Source organism: Ammospiza caudacuta, chromosome 3 (genome assembly GCF_027887145.1).
Source record: "Ammospiza caudacuta isolate bAmmCau1 chromosome 3, bAmmCau1.pri, whole genome shotgun sequence".
Taxonomy (NCBI): Eukaryota; Metazoa; Chordata; class Aves; order Passeriformes; family Passerellidae; genus Ammospiza; species Ammospiza caudacuta.
The window spans coordinates 108,931,465-108,956,538 of NC_080595.1; the positions used below are offsets into that span (position 1 = coordinate 108,931,465).

General features: G+C 36.0%; 1 protein-coding gene across 1 annotated transcript in view; it reads right to left on the reverse strand.

Moving 5' to 3' along the window:
- The window catches only part of ASCC3 (activating signal cointegrator 1 complex subunit 3), a 251,434-nt gene that overhangs the window by 192,004 nt on the left and 34,356 nt on the right, over positions 1-25,074 (reverse strand). Inside the window, exons 5-8 of the mRNA XM_058801018.1 lie at positions 16,800-16,920; positions 13,844-14,051; positions 12,970-13,111; positions 12,286-12,411 (exon numbers count right to left, since the gene is read on the reverse strand). Coding sequence (XP_058657001.1) covers positions 12,286-12,411; positions 12,970-13,111; positions 13,844-14,051; positions 16,800-16,920 — 597 coding nt within the window. The remainder of the gene's footprint in view (positions 1-12,285; positions 12,412-12,969; positions 13,112-13,843; positions 14,052-16,799; positions 16,921-25,074) is intronic.

Here is a 25,074-nt window from a genome sequence, read left to right on the forward strand (position 1 = left end):
ATTTCAGTGACACTGCTGCAAACTCAAAAGTATCCAATGTCAAGAGAATTATTCCAGATTATAGCAATGAAATGGAAATCAGAACACAGCCTCCTCTTGGAGCCTTCTGATGCCATTTGTGAATTACACACAAAAATTACCTTGAACTAATGCAGCTGAAGGAAAATTGGCAACAGTTGTGGCACTTCCTAATAACCTCAGAAGTTAAAGTCTTATGAGGATAGAAGGATTTGGGTTTAATTTGATCACATTTCAACCATATTAAATGTAACCAAATAAAGGTTTTCTTCCTCATAAAATTAAAAAATATGCTGCGCAAAGTTAAAACTATGGGAGAGTGAAACGCAAAAAGCTGTACACATTTAAAAAATATTTAAAATTTACATTCAAAATATCTACAATTTTTTAAGAAACATTTTAGATGTCCTGGCCTGCTATGTATTGAGCTGTATCTATCTCCACTATCTCCCCAGCTTTTCTACATGGAGCAACAAGGAAACTGATGATGTTCATATGCTACAGTTTATTCTTCAGGTTTTGTTGGGGCTTTTTCCAATTCAGAGAACACTCTCATTATTTCTTATACTTAAATACAACTAAAAGAGACTCCTGGCTCTGTTGATGGCATATTGCTCTCATAATTTACTCCAGTGGGAAAACACAATGCATCTCTAAGAGGAAAAAAACATCACAATTAGATGCACACTGAATCAAAAGCAAGTGCAATCAAAGAGTTAATATAGAAAAACCTTTCCTAGTTCTTCAAGAATATAGACACTGCAAGGCAAAGGGAGAAACCCAACAAATAATAAGGAAAGACAATGAAGGCATTGAGAAAGTAGCTACATACATTCTGGCTATTGCTGAAAAAAAAGTTAGCCTATTAACATGCAGCAAAGGAACTGAAGTCTTTTCTTCTGACCAATACAAAATTATTTCAGCTAACATTTCCCAAGTAAAGAGATTATGATATGCTACAAAACTACAAAAAAAAAATACTTTTTGGTAATTGAATTCCTCTATGAATCACCATTTATGAACTAGCTGGAAGAATTTTGTAACAACTGCATCATATCAAGAGAAATTTATCCTTTTTCTTCTTGTTGCAGTTTTGAAAAAAATTCACTACTAACATAGCCCATCAGTTATAAAGTCAATCTTCTAGTCATATAGCTCCTCTACCCCAAAATCTTTAAAAAACATTTAAAGTTATTTGGTGATTTCTAAGTAGATGCCTTGACCAACCATCTCAGTCCCATTTCTATCACTGAAAGACACAGCCCATCCTCATCTAAGATAAAAGATTCATTTCTTAAGGAGCATACAGAAATTTGTGCTAATTAAAGACAACATTAAAATCAGACAAACTATAACTTGTCTAAATTAATTTGAGTGAGAGTTAATCTTCTAAATGCTGCAGTGTTTAAGAACTAGCATATACCTCCCTCGACTTTCAAAATTCCCACTTTGAGATTACATTTCTTAAAAATTAAAACCAATTTTGGTCTTTGGTATAATTTGAATTAGAATTTAAGATACTATCCTGTATTTCACCTTAAATGAAGACTGAATACTCCTAAGAATGAAAGTCTGCCTTTGGGGATGCTATCAAAGTAAAGCAGACTACTGCATTCTTCCATACTCACACTGTGAAATTCCACTGAGAAGTGGCTATTCCCTAAACAGGATGCAGCAGAACACGTTATTCATTCTCCAGTCTTAATTACCACAACGACTGAAACTACTTTGAGTTGTTTTAATTAAAAACTTTTCAAATTTCTGCATGTGCTTTATACTAAAGTCCATTTTCGAGTCAATGACTAAAGAATGAAAAATTAACTTAAAGTTGCTTTCTCAATTTAAATATTTCACTTGTTATGATCATTTAATGAGGCCAAAAAAAAAAAAAAAACCATAACAGCTGCAAAGTCACCAGGTAGACATAATTGGATTTCAAATATTACAGTGATTAAGTACAAGGGGAAAAGAATGCTGTGAACCAGAAAGATGCATTTCTTTTGAGCTACATGCAGCTGCAATGTGTAAGGACATGTCCACCTGAAATGCTTCTTGAATTTTTACTGGTCATTGGTTTTATTCTACAAAATTCAATCCACAAAATTATCTTCCTTGAAAGCAAGGAACCCTATTTTTAAGAGCAGGGTAAGAACATTTAATATTACCGTATAGTTTTGAAGCACAGATCTCTTTCGGTATTTTATTTTTAATTGACCCCTTATTAATTCAATATTATTTTATGCATGCAAAGGAATTAGTTCTAAATGTTCATGTAGAAGTGAATGTTTAATCTGTTAATGTAGAAGGCACTTCAGAATAACGTTTTTGAATTATTTACTTTAGCTTATGTTAACACAACAAACTATTTCTTCCTACAAAACCTAACAAAGCCCAGAAAAACTATCAGAATGCTTTGGAAGGTAATTTTAGCTGAAATCACTAATAATTTTAACACATCACGTAAAAATGAAAGAATGGCAAACAGAAGAATATTCCCCAAGGATTAACTATTGCTGTCATAATCTTTCTTCAGCTCAATTTTCTTCCCCATTTCACTTAAATTGACACTTTTGTTATGCAAGATGGCAGCCCTGTTTTACAGTATACATATTAGAAGACTTTTTCCAAAATTTTACAAGAAAAGACTACAAGCATAGTCAGTATTCTACAAGAACACAGCTATTTTGTTTTCATGAATTGCAGCTAAACTTAGCAGCGTTCACAGAAGTTTTCCTACCACAGGAAAATAAAAAATAGGTGAGGGATGACAACCTTGTGTGATAGGGTCACCAGCATGTGGGAACAATAAAAGTTTAAGTACCAAAAGACAAAACGTACAACAGTTTTAAAAGCTATTAGGAAAATTTGTCTAATTAGTTCTGATTGCAAAATTTCTTTTTGTTTGTGCATTACCATCAACAGTGAATGAAATATGCTACAATGAAAAAGAGAACATATACTCTCACAAATCCCCCTGAGATACATCTCTCAAACTAAGCCAAATAAAAACTGAAAACCTCATCTTTGGTAGCACGATCTCCTCCAGACTGGCTGTATCCTGTAATAACACTACACTGCCAAATCTGGGTTTGTATTTTATTAAAAGAATAACTTTAACTAGTTATAAGAATGAGAAAATTGCTCAGAAGTGGTGCTCTTCTGCACAAAACAAACAAAAACAAAACAAAAAAACCCGCCTTATGTTTTTCTTTATTTAAGTATTCAGAACCAGTTTTACTGAATGAATCTATACACAAATTAAAATCCTGACAGGTAAAAGCAGGTACTTTGTTAGATTACTTCTAGGTACAGGCAGATGCATCTACTCCCACAGTGGCTCAGCAGGTGTTTCTCAGCAGCTGCTGCCCTTTACTGGTTTGCCTTTGTAAGTGTTCCCATCAGATTTTCAACTATTTCAGAGGCACCACTACACAATATAAACACACTTGGCAGCTGTGAAGAAAATGAAAAAGACTTAACATTTTATTCAAATCAGATGCATTCAATTTTATCTCATGTTAATATTAAAAAGTCCATTTCCCTATTCATATTTACTACTTGCATGAAAAGGAGCAACCTAAACAACTATAAGAATATATGAAACTCTTACAAGACAGTAGCTAATAAATATTTTAAAGCAATTTTTGCTTTGTGTATTATACACAGCCCTGCTAGTTTAAAGAACAGACTAAAAGAAATGAAGTTCTCTATATTCACCAGTACAGATGCCCCTATTAGACTTTGACCCATATTATCAGTTAATTGCTCTTCTCTTTGAACTTCTCTGCTCAAGAAGAGATAATGCCAGATTTTACGGAGCTCTTTAAAAAAAAAAAGGTTGTACGTAGAATAAACAAAGTCTCTCTAAATGAGAGGGTCTGTTAAAGTTTCAATTACAATCTCACTAATGAAAGGACATTTGAAAACATTCTTTTTTATTCACAAGGATTTTTTTCTTGATTTATCTACACTTAATAGTGGGTTTTGCCTGTTGTCATTAGTATCAAGCCCTTGAAAATAAAAGTGTTCATAAAAGCACAGCCCAGACTGATACAACAAAGAGCATATTTACCAGTTTTTCAATAGCATCCTTGCCCCTCTCAACGTCTTCAGTGTCTTAAATATGGTTTGTTCATATAACACCATCAAACTTACAAGATGTTAAAAGGGTCTTATTATGAGTATGTAAATAAATAAGCTGACACAAAAAAAAAGTGTTTGTTGGGACAAAAGGGTTCAAACCAGAAGATTAGACAAGGATGCAACAGTTTTGCTCAAAGTGCCTTTGTGGCTGGGACTGCTAAGAATGTTGGTCTGGGAGAACTCCATTTATTGTGCCTAGTGTTGTTCATCCTCTGCCTGTTTCGAGAAGTATTCTGAGAAGATTCCTGTGTTGAGATAACACATTCCCACAGACCTCTCACAGACATGCTTGAGCTCCCTGCTGCAAGAGAGACCATAAAGGCACAGCCTTGTGATAAACTCCAATGTGTGAAGCCCTGTGACATACTGGGTTTGGCAGTGGGGTTGCTACCTCCCCCTGCCCCTCTGTCCACCAGGATGAGCCAAGCCTAAGGGAGCTTGTGTCCCTGTGTGTCTCTGCCTGCTGGGATGAGCCAAGCCTAAGGGAGCTTGTGTCTCTGTGTGTCTCTGCCACCCAGCCTTGCTGGCGAGGTAATGAAATAAATTTACTCTTTGCATGGCAGCTGTGGTATGGTGATCACCTGTATGTGTCAATTCACTCAGTATTATACAATCTACTGTATCCTTACAGCACCTGCAAACTGATTTTTAAAGAAAAAAGATAAATGCCTTGGTCATCTTGAAAGGATTAAAAGCACAAAATTACAAAAGGTCTTGAACTAAACTGCACATGAGACTAGGACAAATGCAACTGAAAGATTATATTTTAAGCACTCGATTTTAGGACACTACAAGGTAGGTAAGGGCATTATTGTACAGCTGAAAACAAGGAGAAGCCTATTGGCCAAAAAAAAAAAAAATAGTCTTACACTGAAAAGTCTTCTGAAAAAATTGTGTAGATAAGCTAAGACAGCATATGCTGCAAAGGAAATCTTCATTCAGTCTGATTCTAAAAGGATCCAACTTGCCCAGTACCAAACCAAAGGAAATAAATCTGCTGTCAGTCTACCAAACGACAGGTTTATGGCAGAAGTAGAAAGAGAACACTATTTTGGAATAAGAAAAGAGTTACATTGCTAACTGCTGTGCTGATTGCTTTTTTAAATCAGAGATATACTGTACAATCTGGAAAGACTTGTGGGTGCAAGTGGTTATTTATCAATTTCATCAGTAATCGTGGTAAACCAAAATGATAAGAAAGTATCTATAATACTTCCCCATTCTTATGGGAAAATAATAAAAGCCTGTTTTCCTTACACTTTTCTGGTGAAAATCCTTCCAGTTTGTATAAATATAGTCTGTTTTAAAAAGGCCACATTACAGTGATTTGATCCACATCATCATTCCAAAAATAAAAGCCACATCATATAAATAGGCCAAGGAGGATGTAGTTTGAGCAAATACAGGCTTACATCTGATCAATTATATAATGCCTAGCTCCAAAACTTATGTGAGATGTGACATATTTGCTTCCTTTACCTTCATTCCTCCCTATCCCCAAAGAGGTGAACTGTTTGTTACTTCCACAATGGTGGATAGACACATATTGTTCCAGTAAGTGCAGGCTGCTGCTCAGTGAAAGCCGTCTTTTGCTTTTCATAGAATCTGACATCAGATCATGCTTCAGTTCTCATCTATCTCCAATTATTCATCATTCCCTATTTTTTTTTGCATCCTACATACATCTCTTATAAAGACAGAGATTGGCTTGACTATCTCCTTTGCATACAGATCTTTCTTAAAAATAAAATAGTAGAAATCTGGCAAGCTGAGGGAGGCATAGAGAAAGACATATAAAGTAGTGGTCTATTTAAAAGCCTCTGCTACTTTAATAATCAGCTCTTAATGGGAAATATATATATACACATACCCCATATGCATGCTGTACATATGTGTTTCATATATACAGATGAAGTTTAAAAAGATATTTTTAACTATGTAAAATGTATATATTACTGTCTTTTTTAAATCTGTGATAACATTGGACTAAGAATGGATGGCAGACTCCAGAGAAGTCACACCTGCCAAACATGGAGATGCTTCAGAGAAAATAGTTTTAATTTCTTATCCTGCATTAAGAGACAGGTCCTCTCAAAGACTGTAATACTATCAAACAGCTTTTTGGTGAGTCAAAAATCACAGTTTTCAAATTCTAAAGGAAAACTACAGTCCTTACTGACAAGCATTTTGCAATACAATTTTAAAACAATAACTATGAAAAATATAAAACTATTCAATTTTTTTGATCTTTTACTATCATTACTCTAAAAGAGAAAATCTTTACGGTCAGTACAGCTCTTTTGAGACAGTTCATTCTTTTCTCTCTTGTTTCAGCACTAGCTCAAGCTCTTATTCTGATATTCTAGGAAACCTGCTTTATATATTTTGATACAAGCTACAGATAAAAAATATTCTCCTAATAGGAGAAAGTAGACATAGGTGGAACTACATTTGAAACAATATATTTCTTAATCACTTATTTATTCCTTTATATCTGCCCTACTTCATTACTAATCTTCTCCATTGGTGTTAAGTTTTCAACTTGTCAAACTCCTGGTTATTGGAGAGTGGCTGTAACTGTTGATCCTCCAAGCTGTGCTCCTAAGAACTCTGCCTCACTGAAGCTGAGATATCCTCTTGTCATGTTAAATCAAGGAGCCCAGACTTTCACATTTGATTATGCCATTAATTCAAAGTTGTACTATAACATTCATAAAGCCTTGCTATCCCTGCAATGTACCTGTATTTCAAATACAGCATCAGATCTATTTCACATGACCATATCAGGTTTCTTTTCCTCTGAACTATTTAAATATCTTTTTTTGTTTTAAAGGTGTTACACAAAATAAAGTTAGTAATCTGGCACTCGTTAAAATCGGTGATCCTATTGCACAAAAAAACTCATCTTACTGTCAAAGGCATATTAGAATAGTAGAAAGTTTTTATGAGTCCAGAAAAATGTTATAGTACCATTTCTAGTATTAAAAGCTATATCAATAAAGTAAGAGGTTTTTTTTTCAAAATACTTTTTGATTTATCATAACGGGAAGATGTTCTCCACTGCTGAAAGAAAAAAGAACTTCTTAGCATTTAGGAAATCATATAGTCACATCTGTCTGCAGTGAAAGCTGCACTCAAGTAAGGCACATGTTTAAAAATATTACATTCAATGAATTATATTCAAGCACAGCAAGTGTCTTTCAAAGGTGAATCAGTAGCAAGTCACAGAGTGTGTCTGCATGTCTGCAACGTGAGATTACAGGTAAATTTTTAAATCAGAATACCACTTTACAGCTTGCACATCATAGTTACAGATGATGAAGAGTTAATAAACTGTTTCTACTAAGAAACAGAATTTTATTAATGGAAAATATGATAATTTTGTACAAGATGGACAATAAACTGCTGGTTCAGCATGAAGCACATATTTCTGCTTGCTTTAAGCCAAAGCAATAATATTTATTCCTAGAATTTTAATGAAACAATGCCTAAAACCTCCATTTAAGAGTAAGCGAAATAATCAAACAATTTAATGCAGAAATTTTACATATAGTATCTGAAGTTCTAAAAAAATGAGAAAATACCATTACCACATATATTGAAGAAAATTAAGCCAGAACTTGTAGGCTTTAAGATCATCATCAGTGTTGAATCTTAACTCCAATATTTTTGTTCACCTGGTATTGCAAATATTCAACCCTCTTTGGAACCCCCTTCCCTGAAATATGCAGACTGAGTGCAATCCCTAATATGCACTACCAGCCATTAAAGCAATTGTACCTTGACATACATGCTTTTCCTTGTCTTAAGTTGAGGCTAATGATAACAGAACTTTTAAGCTCTCCTCAGAGCAATTTCTGATTATAATTCATTGGATAAATGACAAGATTTCATTAAGTGCAAAACATTTTTTTAAATTATTCTGTATGGTTCAACCATCAATTGCTGTTTGGAAAATAAGCAACTGAAATATGCACTAAGATCAACTTTGGAATTAATGATCCAATATTCTGGATGTGAAAAATGTAATTTATCCAAAAACACGCATACTTTAATTCAGTAGACTTACCTTGTACAGTTCTAAAAACAAGAAAACATTACAGGAAAAGAGAGCATATTGATTTTGTAATAATTCCTTCACATAATGCAGAGAGAAAAAAAATACCTTTCTTTAGATCATTAAGCAGTGCTAGTAAAAGGAAATGGAAATAACATGAAGAAAAGAAATAAATCCTACCCTGAACACCCACTTTAGGTAAAAAGCTGAAGTAATTTTTTTCGATCAGCAATTTTTTAGATAAAACTTGTTTTCACAATCTTGAATAGTAACTTTCCCTGGCCTGACTTTATGACTTTAAAGGTACATTTATTTGGCAAAAAGCCTGGCACAAAACCACCTTTATAATAAATACAAAAAGTATATTTCACTAATGGTCAAGCTGCATATCAACTGAGCAAAGATAATAAAGCTAAGCTTGTGCTTTCCCAATTTTTAAAATTCTCATTATTGAAACAACGTAGCTGGCACATCTCTTGTACAAATAGTAGAATTATAATACTTTAGATTAAACTGGAGTGACCAAGCAGCTACTTATGCACCACCTGTGCTTGAACAGTGGTAAAACCACAGTTGTCTGAGAAATAATAAATGTCAAGAAAAACAGATACCCACAAAGGGGGCTGGGGGTGGGATTTGCGGGCTTTCTGTAAGAGCCCTTTGAGACTCCTTCCATGGGACACAGGCACCCTTCCACCTGTGAGCATCAGCAACCTTCCTGAGCAGCAGCTCAGCTCCCTCTGTGCCACCAGCTCCTGCTCCCAACCCAGCACAGGCAGGAAATAAACAGTATGAGACAACACAGGAGGAGTGAGATTGCTGGGGGAAGTGACACAGCAGTTCAGACCACAATGCAGAAAGAAAGGTAGGAGGCAAAGCTGAAAAAGGAACACCACAGAAAGCACGAGAGTGCTGAAGCCAGCTGTTTATGACAGGCTATGGAATGTTTTTATGGCTGCCAAATTGTGCAGGGTCAGTCACTCCTGGTCTCATATTTGCAGTGTATAATGGGATTAAGTAGGAATGGTAGCTGTAAAAATCTGGACCTTTATCAGTTCATGTGAGTTTCATCTTAGCACCTGCGTTCTTTCAGGCAGTTATTTCACTAATCATGAAGTCATAAACTTTTTAGGAAAACTCTGACCCTTTGCAAAGAGGCTCTCACTAAACAAAATACTTACCTTGAAAATACCAGCCATAAGATTTCAGATAATATAGTACTAAAACTAACTTAAATGTGTTATTTCTTCACTGTGGAGTGCAGTGGCAGATGCACCCTGGCTACACTGCCAATCCTTATAAAAAAGAACCCTGTGTTAATATCTATCCTGGTTTTTAAGGCATTGCTGCTGCCTTTGGTGCTGGTTCGCAGAGGTTTTGCCATTTTGCCTTATGCTTTCACATAAGAAACCATTAAAAAAGGAAGCATATATATGCTTAAAATGTGGTTTGTTAGTATCTAGAGGAATACATTTCTCTCATCTCTTCTCAACCTGTGTTTACAGGAAATAAGAAAATCTAAACCTTAACTAATACTTTAAATAATTTTAAACACAAGATTACTTCCAGCTGATATGATGCAGAGCTTTAACTTCTGACCAACAGTCCAAAATACGAATGAATTCCTTATGAACTCAGTTCTGACCTTAGGAGTTTCAAAGCTGAAATGCAATAGTGTATGCTGCAATAAATGTTACACAAATACTCTACTGCTGACAATGTGATCAAAATCACATACCCCATGAGAAATAGAGAGTTCTTAAACTTATTTTTGTGCAAATGAAAACATACAGACTAAAAAGGAAGGCAAGAAGAATATTTATAATTTTTAATACCATCAAGATTTCCTCAGAGAATAGCAAGTGCTTATAAAGCTCAATATACAATACCCAGCAACAATAGATGGCTTGGTTGTTCTGTGCCTTTTCACCCCTGGGGTTATGGGTGGCATGTATATTGACTTGTCAAACAGGCTGAGTACTTTTATGTCTAGACTAAATGTCTTACATCAAAACTCTATCACTAATGGCACCTCATAGTAGTCAACAGCAGCAGAACTGTCAGCTTCCTCAGGATGCCTTTAGAAGTTCCTAGTTAGGAATTATCTAGTTATATTTACTGTCATCACTACTCCTTGATCACCTACTCAAATTTTAGATAATCCTGCAAAAATATCCATACAGAGACAATACAGCTATTTTATGAGCACCTATACATGCTAGGAAATACTTGAAAATCATTATTTTTCTGCTTTTGCTTACACTGCTTAATCCAAAATAAAACATATTGACAGAAAATCTTCATGCCCTCTAAACTGATTGTTAATTGGCAAAAATCTGAAACACCAACCAAGGTATTTTCTGAGCTTAGAGATTTAAAACAGCCATGAAGAGAAAACAAAAAGAAAATAATTTTGCCCTAACAAAGATACATCTTGACAAGGATGTCTTAACTTACTCATTGGGAGTTCCAGCCTCTTTTAGCTCCTTGATAAAAAATTCCTATTTAACAAATTTCAAATCTATGAGTCTCATTGGTGAAATCAAGAAGCTGAGAAGTCCTACAGCTGGACAAACTTCATAAAATTGACATCTGTTGTCTAAAATCAATACTAAAGTTAGGAGCAAGAATTACACATATGTGTTCAAACAATCAAAACTGGTTTTGTTGTTGACACTTCTATTTGATCTCATGTAATAAGAATCATATCAAAGAATAAAGTTCTGAAGAAGATGGTTTCTGTTTCAAAATTTCACTGTAAAACTGAAAAGCAGACCTCTTGATGATACACAATCTACAAAAGACAGTTACTGATTAAATTTGTATTACTGATGAATTTTTAAACATTTATTTTAAATATTGCATGTGCAAAAATCAGCAAACTATTCATTTTAGATAGGTATTTTTCTGTCTGAACCATATTTTTTCTGAAACCACTTACTGCCTTTTGAAATATTGGTACTTCTTCCAAAAAGTTTACAGATTAGTAGGTAGTATTTAACTTAGGAAAAAGACATTTTATTGCAGAAAGCTGTCATGCTGAATACTGTCATATAAAATGACAATAGCTGCAGTTTCTGTATTTTTCAATCTGGTTAAGGGCTGTCAGTCAATTCATAAACACAACACTGTCACCTAAGCAGAAAAGAATAGATTCAGATTCTAAAATTGTCTTCTGTTTTGAAAGAGTTAAATCTTTATTCATAATCACAATAAAGTGCCTTGCATATATTCTCATTTCCTGCTTTCCCAGAGAGAAAAAGGTGGAAATAACGTATCCATGTTATATGCTGCAGAACTAAGAGACATAAACCCTCTCTGTACACAGAGCTTGCTTTTTATGTCTCTGTTCAAATCAATACCAAATCTTCCCCTTTTCAATAGATTTGACATATACAACAAGGAGTAAATAGGTACCTGTGATGGAGTACTGCAAGTTCTAGACTGTAAATAACAAACAAGAAATTTACTCCCCTTACCTCAGCTTTTTCATCATTTTAAATCACTAAAAGTTGAAATGTTAACATTTGTTTTATCCGCTTTTTTCCTCTCTGCTCTTCACTTTCTATCATCAAAGCACATTTTGAGATGACTTTGCACCCCATAACATGACACAGTCCATAACACCATATTCAACATCCCTGAGCTGCATCACACAGTAACCCTGGTGCAGAATAGGGCTGTGCAGCAGAAGCCACCCTGTACAGGTCAAGGTACAGAAGCTCAGGCTCACTTTCTCCTGTGATCTTCAGAAGAGAACAGAATCACTGTAATGCTTTCATTTCATTGATTCAGATCACAGCTCAAAACCATAAATAACTGAAAACGTAATGCCAAAGGAATGGAGAACTGCAACTCATGAACAATTCCTTGAATCTGAGTCAACATGAAAGGGATTGTATCACTGAACTACGTTCCCCAATAAATATTCTTCAAATTAGTAGTGAAGAAATTAACTGCCTGCATTTACCTATCACATATCACTGGAAAAACTGGCAATATTTCCAGTTAAATTTTGATAATACAAAGTAAAAACTAATTTAATGTCTTTGAAATGGTATACTCACCTCATCTAAGTCTTTAATATAAACAATTTTCTCTTCAATACCAATAGGCATTGGTTCACTATGGGGGATCTTCACCTCTTCGTACATTTTATTATTTTCTCGCTGAACTGACTCTGGTAAGAACACCTGAAAGTGTATTACAGGAAAATTAATTAAAAGTATGAAAACAGAAAGTGTCATTATGCATAACGCACTTTGAACCATGCTTTATCACTTTCCTCCAAAAAATGGATCCAAACCAAAAGCAAATCTCACCCTTTTTATAGATAGAACTGAACCCCCCAAATGGAAAAAAATCAGTTTTACTACTCATAAAATAGTCCCAAAACCCCAAAAAAGATAATTCTGTTTTATTAAATTCAGAATCCATTAGGTCTAGAATTTCATAAAGCATTTATTTTGTTAAAGTAAATTCAAAGGTATCCAAAAGAAAAAAACATAATATCTTAAGAATTTAAATGACCCTAGAAATAAAAGCAAATACATCAGTTGAAAATGATATTATTTCTTTCAGAATCAAAGTAAAAATAGAATATATCAAAGCCTTTAAAACCCTCTGCAAAGAAGCACCGCTTCATACGTTGGATTCCGAGAAGGAGGAGACTAAGGAAACAAAGGGAACCCTGCTGCACATTACTCATGGGGAAAGATGCACTGTTCAAGAAGGGTCATGCACCAACATACCTTTGCACCCCCAATGAATGCTGATGTTTTCATAGCTTCAGCTCGGGAGTCATAGACATGTGGATAATGAATTTTTTCAACGCTCAGCTCTCTCTGTCTACCTAGGACTGGCATACTCCGAGCATTCAGAAGCGCTAGTTCTCTGTGGGCAGAAAAATACCTGCAGTAATTCTGCCCATTTCAAGCTGCCATCACAAAAACTGAGCATGGTACATTAAAGTCAGAGCAAGATTTGAGGAAATGAAATAAAAAAACGAATTACAGTATTATTCTCTGGCGCTAGTTAGACCAAAACCTTAAAACACATGGTTTAGATAAAATTGAGAAGTGCAATTCAACAAGTGCAAGACTTTCCTAAAAGCAGTTTTGACTCTTTTTAAGCAACACAGCAACATGATTTCACAGTTAGATACCATTCTCACTATATTTTTCTCAATACAAAATACAACAGCTTATTTGCTCCTTATTCTCTCCCTCCTCTACTCCTCCCACTACCTTCTAGCTGTCAACTTGGAAAATAGTACCCATTAATCTTGAGAGAGAAAAAGAAAGATAGTTCTGATAGATTTAGTACAGACTTCATAAATCCTAAGCAAGCAGTGTGCATACAGGAACTAAGAAAGATAGCCTACCCCACTAATCTGCAATTCCAGCCCACAGAGATGAGATCAAGAAGATTCTCGTTAAGCAAATCACTGCTTTCTTTCCTGAAAATTAGGTTTTCATATAAAAAAAAATTCTACGCTTGTAATAAAACGTGACTTGAAGTCAGAATCACCTAATCACCAAAGCAAGCTAAAAGAAAATAAACTGTTATGATATGTTGAAGTAGCAATTACAATAGAAGCATTTCTCAACTTTTGGGATTTATTACCTTTGCATCCGCAGCTCTTTGGGATCAAAGCACATTTGTCCTTCTCCAGAACCTTCTCCATCTTCCACAGCTTGTTTTTCTTTTCTGGCATTTCGTTTTTCTTCCCGACGATATTGCTTCATTAACAACTTTTCTTGTTCAGACTGAATTGTGACTTGACAACCATAATTTGGTTTAGTGTTTTCTCCTATAAACTTCTTGCACTGTTCTGCAATATGATAACAGACATGCATCTCCATAAGTACTGGATTCCACTTTTCCCCCCCCAGTTTCATTCTAAAGGTTTGGGGGTTTCATGCTTGTTTTGGGGGGTTTGTGCGTGCATGTGTGAGTGTATTCTGTGTTTAAAAATAGTTGAACTTTACGTAGACTGTGCAGCAGTTGGGCTCAAGACATCTAGAAGTACCACCAGGTCATGTCCCAAAGGCAGGACATCTAAAATACACTTAATCCCAAAGCAATGGGATGGACTAGCAGCAAAGGAAGGACATTTTTTGTTCTCTGTACTTGTAACAACTTCATCTGCAGTGGAAGTGCCACTTTGCCTCTTATCTCTGCTCTTACATACATGCACTGATAAGCAGGATGGGTGACAACAGATTAAACAGGGTGGTTTTTTTTTTTAAACAGCCTCTTCACATACCAATTAGTGTATATAAACTAGATAACATGACTGTATTGAAAGCATACTCACAATGCAATTTCCCTGAACAAGTGAGGAAGTCTATCCTACTCTATACAATCACAAGGACTCCTTTCTTTTATGTCAATAAGCAGCAGGATTATCAGGAAGAATCAGAACCACAGAACAATTACAGTAAACAATAAATCCAGGGGAGCAGGGGACCCAAAAAAGCTGTTACATTCATGTTCTTGAGATCAGTACTGGCTAAAACTGAAGACACAACCAAGTCTTTTATATATGACAGGCTGGGAGAGATTTATTTTGTTTTCATTTTAACAATATTGGCGGTTTTAAATGTCATTTTTCAAAGTTCTGCAAACAGATTATTAGTTCATATAGGTTTGACTGCATATTAAATACTTAACTCAGTTAGGTTTCATATGAACTTCTGCAGCCAAACTCTGAAGCAAAAAACTTGAAAACCTTTTTTCATCAAATAAACCCACTTGACTGACATTTTGAACAATTTGTGCTGCTTAGTTTTCACCTACAGCAACAGTGAAACTCCTACATCTCACAGCATGCATACTGGATAAGGCAACAATAACTCATTGAAGAGCATTAAAAAAATTGTAATAAACTGTCAGAATGTCCACATTAATACCATCATGTCTGCGGCTTTTAACTCTCTCTCTCTCTCCCTCTCTCTTGTATTAAAAGGGGACAACAATGGACACAATTCTCTGACCAAATTTAATTCAGACTGAACACACCAGGGCACAGAAATGTTACTTGATTTGTCTGATAAACACCACAATCACCTTTACTGTCATGAAAGTAAATTACATAAGAGTTAGTCAAATAATACAGCATGGTACAAAAAAGCAGTACATGTACAGTTTCTCGACTTTTGCTAATTTTTTAAAGGCACAAATCACTCAGAATTTATTAAATTTCTGCAGACAGAAATTAGTCTCTTCCCCAAGTGAAATTTTGGAAAGATAGGACTTCTCCATTAGAAATACCATTTTGATCAACTTAAAAAGAATAAAACCTTATTAAAATTAAAATACTGAACTCAGGGCCAAGAGCATCTTCAGTCTCAGAGCAAATACCATTAATATCACTGACTTTTTTACACAGTTAAAGAAAGAATTCTCTCATCAGTGAAAAAAAGCATTAAATCAGTTAATGCTTTTCTATTGTCTGAAAAACATAACATTGAAAATATTCTTCCTCCACATTCTAGCTGAAATTACTGTGATTGATTTTAATGATGGCATAATGAAGAGTAATTTCATAAAAGCTTCCAAAATACTAATTCTGCTAAGCGAGAAGAAAATACTCCTGTAACTAAACTCTGTACACAGGAGAAAAATGTATTAATTCAATTTATACTGAATGTATTTTAATTTTTTATTTGATGACCTAAGAAAGGAAAGCTATCAGGATAGAAAGCCTTGTCATACAGGAAGACATTCATCTTTGAAATCATGAAAGGTAAAACTAACAGTTGTTCTGATGAGTTTAGACTAACCATTAGCACAGCAAGAGATGAACTTCTGAACGCTTGCTTATGTTATGTTTCATTGAAGACAAACATTAAAAAGGGGTCAGTTGCATTTTAAAGTTATTGTGCAGATACACAAGTCCGCCATTACTGGCTCTATTCACACTTTTCCAACTCCATATGCTGTAACACGCAGTGCGCTGCATGGCGCTATGTCCATGTAAGATTTATCCCAAGTCACAACCCATATGCTATCAGATTTATTTTTGTCAAAGAAACTTATAAGACTTGTTTTAAACCAATGATCTGTAAAACTTATTTTAAAATAATTACTTGGTGCAGACATATTAACTTATAAACAAAACCTGAATTCCTTTTTTTCACCCTCTCGCTTATTCATGCTTAAGTTTGACTCTATTATTTTCAGAAGTTGTAACTGTGCTTTTCTTCCCCAAGGCCTACATTAGATGATAGTACAAGTAGAGAGGAAGCAGGAAAGCAAATGAGGAATAATAGAAGATCAGATTATTTCCAGAGTAATCCATTAAAACAGGAAAAGTGCAACTGTTAATACATTCAAAATTTGCACATGCCCACAGGCAGTGCAGAAAAGTAAATAAATATATGCAATCTATATTTGTTTCTTCTGTAAAACCAGACTTTCTTTGCTTAAGCCCAGAAATACATTCCTTAATTGTCTCCTGGGATTTTTTTGTTTGTTTTTAAATTACACATGGACAGTACTACTGTTGGAAATAAAACAGAACAGTTAGAAATCTACTTTTTATCTGATTTGGAACAAAAATTTTGTAGTCACTTACCTTGGAGAGCCTGGAACCTGTTATCATTTGGACAAGTCAAAGATCTTTCCAGAATCAGAGATCTGTTCTGTAGGAGTTTCTCTATGAGTTCAAAACCTTCAGGGCCTAGCAGCTCAAATAACTAAAAAGAAAATAAAGTAATAAGTCATATCCTAACGTACATAAATTTTTAAATTTAAATAGGACTGCAATATTTCTGTCCTTGGCAACATCATATCTGTTGACAATATCTAACAAATAAATGAATTTCACTTCCCAGTAATTTAATCCAAAGGAAATTATAATTTCTAATACCAGGTTCTCTATTACAAAAAGGGAGAATTACAGAAAGTTTTCAGCTGGAAATATTTAAAAATTTGTGAATTTTGTCTATTAAGTAAAACTCACTTTCTCTTGGGGATTCTTATATAAAATTTAACTCTTCTTAAGGCTAAACTTTACGTGTCTTAGTGGTTGTTTACATATGCTGTAAATTTACTTCTCCATAATCTATGCAGATGAATCAAGAGGACCAATGCTTTCTCATGAAAGTCAGGAATGCAGGAAGTTATTCCCTTTATAGTCAACAGGAGGTGTAGCCTACTGTACTTTCACAGGCTTGTCCTACCAAAAAAAAATCATAGATGTGGAGTACAGCAAGAATATGAAGAAACATTTAAGATGACACCACTACTGACTTCAGTACCTGTACATATAATCCTGTGTGCAATTTGAACACATAAGGTAAGTGAAGTACATCAGAAAAGAGTTCTGTACCAGTAAGTGGTATTTTGGCCCAATGATACTCTTACTCAAATGATTCTCTTGTAGCAGCTTAGACAAATACAGTTCCCTATTTAAAGTTCCATTTTCCACTTAATACCGTATGGAAAAAATGGAATGGAAATGGAAATGGAATGGAAATGGAAAAAAAAAAACAACCCAAACCACTAAAAGTACTTTCATCTCTATCTTATCTGTAATTATTTTGTCAAAAATCAAAGCATTACAATAAGCAGTAAGTTACTCAAAATGCATTTCTGATTTTTAATACTGCTCAAAACAATTTTTTTTCTCGATTTTTTCTATTTCTAAAAAGGAAAATAGACCAGTTTCTCCTTAGTGCTTTTTGAATTTGCTGCTAATATTATCCATATAACTTCAGGAATCTGGTAAGAATAAAATGTGTAATGTACTTTGATGTGATGTTCTATGAAAGAGTAAGACTTTGGCACAGTAGGATTCAAGCATTTCTGTTCTAACCACAAAAGGAGAGAGAGGTCTCTTACTGTCCTGTATTTAATTTGCCAACTCCTTAACAAAGAATTTTTCTGTGGCTCTCTATGACTACTGTCCTTGGGGAACACCTTGAGAAAACTTTATGTTACCTCTTCACATATTTGCAAAATTCTGAACAGTGCCAATGGCATCAAATCAATGATCCCTTTTTTTCAGGTCAATCTGTACTTCATAATACAAGCTGTCATTTAAAAATAAGGGAGGGGGAAAAAAGGAAAAAGTGTTACTCCAGGCCCTCAGGGGTTTCTAGGAAAACATAAGATTTCTGCAAATTAGTACAGTGATGGTGCAGTTTGCAGAGACCATGAACTAATAGCTGAAAGGTATAAAGGCTCATATTTCTTTAATTAGACTAACCAGTGATGGCAAGCTGGAGAAGCAGTCTCCACAAAATAAAAAAATTCAATAAATGTGGACAAATAGAAGATTTTCAAAATTAACATACTACAAACATATAGAACAGAGAACTGCTGGTCAGACATCAATTCTGCTGTCAGGGATCTCAAGCTATGATGGATTTCCCTTTATCCAGCCTTCACTTAATGATCTAGCACTGATCATTAATTCTTCTATTTTGCATAGCTCTTTACTGTCACTTTACAGACACATTTTAACTAATATTATCTGAAGCTATAAGATGACCTTGTTTTTACATTTCAAAAGAAAGAGGCAATTTAGCACTGGTAAGTTTGAGGAGGTATTAAGACAGGGAGAGAAAAATAATCACTGAAGCAGCAAAAAAACAAATGTATTTGAAATAGCTTAATTGTATAAAGAACTGAACACAAACTTGTCTTGACTTATCTAATGATTTCTTGAATGTGAAATACCAGCAACACAGGGAAATTAAATTCTTTCAATGCAACCAGATCTGGGCTCAAACACTAATTTCTCATCAAGGCAGCAGACACAATGTAAGCACATTCTGACTTAGTGTGTTACTCCCCCAAAATGCCCAAACTCAAACTCACACCACCATCAGAAGACAAATACCACACTAGCTCTAAAACATCCAATGTAGATCTCTGTCTCTGCACAGGACTCCAAAACATCTCTCTCACTTGAAGTTGTTAAGAACAATCTAGAAAAGCATCAGTCAGAAAAGATGGTATTTGCTGGGGAAATAGATACCATCCTTTTTTTTTTTTTTACAGGACAGTGTTTTCCCTCCCCTTTTTTCCCAATCTATTCTGAAACAAAAACCATTCATGTCCTACTCTTCACCCAGGAAGAACAGCAGAACCTCAAAAAGAAGCAGAAATGTTACACAATACATTCTGCTTCATGGTCAGACATCATGAAACAAAAACTCCAGCCCTGTTGAGACAGGGGCTCAAAGGAAGAGCACCAAGGTGAAATTGGACATCCCACTCTCCAGCCATCCTACCAGTCAGAGAGAGCAAAAGCCATACAATACTCCATGCCAGACTCTGCAACACCTGTGTGGTGAAGTCACTCCATTTTGCCATCTTGATGGGTGGACAGATATTCATTTGCTACCAGCAGTTTGAGAGCTGGCTTGGTCACCTAATTAACCCTGGTGTTCCTGAATATAAAGGAGGCTTTCAGGACATTTTAAACAGCTAAGACAGAGTAAGCTCTTTGCTCAAGAATGAGGGGAAAAGCAAAAGGATATAGAAGATCAGAAGCAATGACCCGTTCTTATTGACAAGATGTCTCCCATGCTCACCAGAAGCCTGCCAGAGCTCCTGGTTGGAAAACAACTGAGAGCTAAACCAAGCAGAAGTACTGAGAGACAAAGTTACACAGCAAGATCTCTCACCCCCTACCACTGATGGCAGAAATACTGACAATGCTAGAAAAAGTTTGCAAAGACCAGAAATAACTAAACTTGAGAACTTGCAAGACCAAAATATTATTAATATTCATATTTGTTCATACTGTAGAAGTAATCCATTGCTTTCTAATTAAGGTATTAATAACTATCACAGAATGCTGCTGTTTTGAAGTACAATTCTTTACCCTATCATTTTTTGATGCTTATGAAAACACGTCCATGCAGGAGGCTTATTACTATCAAAATCAGATCAGGATAATGAGAAGTAAAAGAAGCCCATAAAAATACCTTCTCCCCACCTCTCTCTCCTTCCCAGCTGTACCTCCTCTCCCAGTGGTGTAGGGAGACAAGGAATGGGGGTTATGGTCAGTCCATCACTGGCAGTTTCTCCCACTGTTCAGGGAGAGGAGTCCTTTTCCTGCTGCACCGTGGGGTCCCTCCAAAGGGAGACAGCTCTCCAAGAGTCTGTGAGTCCATCCCACAGGCAACAGATCCCCTCAAACTGCTGCCGTGAGGGTCTTCCACAAAGTGCAGGCTTTCAAGGACAGGCTGCCCTAGCATGGGTTCCCCATGGGGTCACAAGTCCTACCAGGAATCCTGTTCCAGCATAGGCCTCTCTCTCCATGGGTCTGCAGGTCCCTGCCAGGAGTCAACTGCATGATAAATTTTCATCCTCTTAGATATGTTATCACAGAGACATAACCACCATTTCTATCTGGCCCAGCCTTGATCCATAGCACATCCATCTTTGGCTCTGCCAGACATGGGAGAAGCTTCTAGGAGCTTCTCACTGAAGCCATCCTTGAAGCAGCCTCCACTAGCAAGGCTTGGCCATGTAAACCCAATCCAGCAGGGTAGGCACTAACATTTCAGATTTGACATGTTATTATATATTCTGGCCTGAATAATCAACACCAAAGACCCTGAGAGCAGGCAAAGGAATCTGGTAAATATTCATAGTTGATTAAGTTATAATGAGATAAACTAGACAGTGGCCAACAGATGGAGAGGCTGTGTGTCAATCAGCAGTTTCTTGAATCCCAGCCAAATTATTACACTCCTTGAAGTCAGTAATAGATTATGCCCAAAAGGCAACCCTGATTGCCTTCACTAACAAAGGTCCCACATGACTTCAGCTACTGCTCTGTAACCATGAAGACAGAGATGAGTGAGATATATGTCACTGATACTTTTTGAGTGATTGTTACATTTCATTTTATGTGCTTAATAACTGGAAGAAAGCATATTGAGTAATCAATGTAGGAACAAAAGGACAAGATGTGTCATATTGCATTAGAAAGGTGAGGCAAGGTCCCCATGCAAATGATTTCTCCTGAATAAATGCCAGCTTTATGGAAAAGGCAAGGAGGCAGACAAGAGTCTTACATATAGACAGCAGTCTATCTGCTAGAATTACCAGAAAGGAGTTGAACCCCAATGAGACACATGACATAGCAAATTTTTTCAAGTAAGGCTCAGACATAAAAAAGTACATCTTTATGTTCAAGACTGGAACAAGATTTTACTCTGAATGTTAAATAGGTACTATTCTCTTTTCAATTCTATAAAGTATAATTTACAAGGAGCTTTGGAGGTCCTCAAATATGAGGCACGGAACTGTGAGTAATACTTTGCCATCATAAACTATCTGCCATCACAAGGGCATTTTCCTGACTTCTACATCTTCCCTGAGGTGGGAAAGAGCCCTATAAATCTCAGAAAATGTTTTGTTTTACAAGTGCACACAAAAATAGACTACGAACAGTCCTTGTACCTCACTTGAGTCTTAGTACTGTTCTACAGCAATAAATGAAACAGAAACCCAAATTCAGCCAACCAGTGGTTGTCCTCTGTATTCTTATAGCCCAACAGCAGGTTTTGGTTACAGAGTCCCACCTACACAATCAACTGCTACCCCTGCATTTTGTGGCTTGTTTGCAGATGATATTGCTTTACAAGGCACAGTTTTGAAACAGCTGTGGAAGAATAATCACCATAGCAAGATCTCAAGTTTCTTCTGTCCTAGTAGCTCTGAAGCTACTGAAATGATTGCTTCATTAAAAAAAAAAAAATTATAGGGTAAATAGAACATTTTTCTTGGACTACAGGCTTATTGGAAAACCTATCTGGATACAGCACCTTGTATATTGCTTAAAAAGATTCAGTAACAAAAACAAGGACATTGAAGATAGAGGGTTTTTTTAATACAAAAAAATCAACACAAACTTTACGGATATCATATATACACTGATTGCTAATTACTGCTGTGCTGAAGAGACTATCATCCCCTCTAACAATTACAGACTATAGAAGAACACTTGGTTTAAAACCAAATCTCAGATGTTTTGTCTTCTTGTGTTTCTTACAGGTTGATTAAAAGGAGACAAGCCAGATATAGCATTTCTTACCATTCTTGTTAATAGCAGGTATTAAGTGTGTAAGAAAGGAATTCAGCTCACAGATCTGTTTTTCTTTTTTTAAAGCCTGGCTTTTTTGAATAAAACACCTATTACATTTAGTCCATCTACACAGAAATGATCTTCCAACCCTACAAACCACCTAGGAGACTTGGCAGAATCTAAGCAAGCTCAGCTTAATTGCAGTGGTCTCACAACAAACAGAACATTAACCAGACACTTCAAGCCCTCTTAAGAAGTTGTTGATAACCCACATATATGCCCAATGCTTTTCTGATGGCTATTCCTGGAGGCTGGAGGACTCTCACATGGCAATCTCACTGAGCACAGGAATCAGATAAGGCAGAATAAGCCTTATTCTAATTCCAAGGAACCAGGAGCATCTGGCTCTCAGGCAGCCTCCAGTGGGATCAAACACCAGATTCAAGAAGATGAATGAATTACTCCTTCTTATCAGAGAAGTCTTGAAGATCTGTCTGTTAGTTAGCTTTAAATTTTTAGATTTTACTACCAGTTGTCAATCAGAAGAAAATAATTAACTAAATAAAAATTTAGAAATAAATTTTAAAAAAGCAGCAAAATTGCAGGAATCCCCCCAACACATTTAGAAGCATATGGTAGAAGGCTGAGTAAGGAAGCTGATGGAAAAGTTTTCATTGAGGAAGACATCTGCACAAAGATAATGAAGTTGTAACAAATTCTTACTCAACATTCAGCTTTTGTTTACTTCTTCCATTGCAATCCAACAAAAACTGATGGAAATCTGGTCTTCAATATGGGACACGTCTTTAGTCCAGAAGACAAAGACATGGACAATTACTCTTTTAAATACCATCTCTTCTCAGCATATTGGGATTATACTCTATTTTTAAGTATTTCTGTATCCACAGATGACTGTAAAATTTTACTCCAAATAGTATTTACATTAGTAAATAGATAAGAATAAACTTCAAAAAGTAAAACTTCAAAAATAGTATTAAAACATCAAAACAAATGTCTTAGAAGACTAAGCCTACAGGTTCAAGGCTTCTTTTAAATCAAATTGAAATCTATAGTTAAAACACTGAAATTGATCAGTTAAAGGGAAAAAAAATGTTTTTCTTATAACAAGACTTAAAAACCAGACTATCAGATTGAAAGTGTATGTAAATATTGCTTAATAGGCCTAAACCTATTTATTTTACTATCAGTTTTGATTGCATATAATTCTTTACTATTTGTCTTAAAAAATAGCACAATCTGTCACAGCATAATTTGAATTTGATGAAAATCTTCCACCAGCTCCTTGTGCAAATCCTAAAACCACCTACTACATCTGAAAAAGAGACAAGCACAAAATCACAAATCATAGCAAATTTTCTCAATATTTTTGCGTGAAAATAAGTAGACTGGAGAGATCATCGTCACTATCAACAATATTTTAACAGAGACTAATCAGAAACTTAGACAGATACACTTATTTTGAAAATTTCAAATACATAGCTACAAGGCAACTTCCACCAGCTTGTTCAGCCTGAAGACTTTGGCAATTAGAAATAATGTCAAACAGCAGCTACAAACAGCAGAGTACTGACTTGCCTTATGAAAAGAAAACCCTCAAGACAAATTGAAATGTAGAAAACCTCACTGTTACATGATTCCTTAAACTGGTGTTTATCTTCAGAAGTATTCTGGGATAAGCTCTAAATTATTTTTACATTTAAAAAGTCCTGAAACTGGATGTTTTAGGACTTGCAGCTTTTCCTACTTGTAGATACAAGGGCAAGGAATTCTGACAGTACCCAGCACAAAACATACATTTATGGAAGTGATTTCTGTATCAGAATCAATTTGATTTAATTTTTTTTTTAGGGATGAGGGTTTAAGAAACTTCTAAAATGGCAGTGGTTAGCACAGAATTCTATTCTGCAAGAGGCAAAAATCTGCAGGTTATCTCAAAGGACAGCAATTCCCAAACCTGCCCATTTCAGAAGGAGGACTTGGCTGAGGGTGGATCCGCTACCCCAATGTGTACTGACAGAGTAAAGCAAAATACCAGTAAGGCAAGGAGTTGGTTTATGGTGTTTAACAGCAATGAATGATGAAGAGTAGCACAGGACCCTAATACTAGAAGCTAGTTTTATCCCAATTAGGATAGTCAAGCCAGAATTTTAATATTCTTTGCTGGACCCAACAGGGTTAGCCAGGAAAACAGACTAAGACTACCAACCCCAGGCTGTGAACTCCAGCACCCTGGTAGACACACACATGAGTGGGTGAGAAGAAAACTAGGCAAGCTTTGGCCTGAAAAATTATTTCAGAAAATGGAAGATTTTAAAGCCTAGCTTTCCCAGGTAACCAGGACTACCACATCACTGTGCATTTGGTAATGTGTGAACCAACATGTGTTAAGCCTCCTCAGTAATTCCCAGTTTTGACAGAGAGACAGAAGAGTTCAGGACCAGCAGTGGAGACAGACCTGAATGACTGCTCTTTGTGCTTCCTGCCCTTGTTCCCTGGGAGGCTGCAGCAGGAGCACGGTGGCACTGGCACACACCAGTGAGCACCAGCCCAGCCCCAGTGAGCACCAGCCCAGCACCAGCCCAGCCCCAGTGAGCACCAGCCCAGCCCCAGTGAGCCCCAGTGAGCACCAGCCCAGCCCCAGTGAGCCCCAGTGAGCCCCAGTGAGCACCAGCCCAGCCCCAGTGAGCACCAGCCCAGCCCCAGTGAGCACCAGCCCAGCCCCAGTGAGCCCCAGTGAGCACCAGCCCAGCACCAGCCCAGCCCCAGTGAGCCCCAGTGA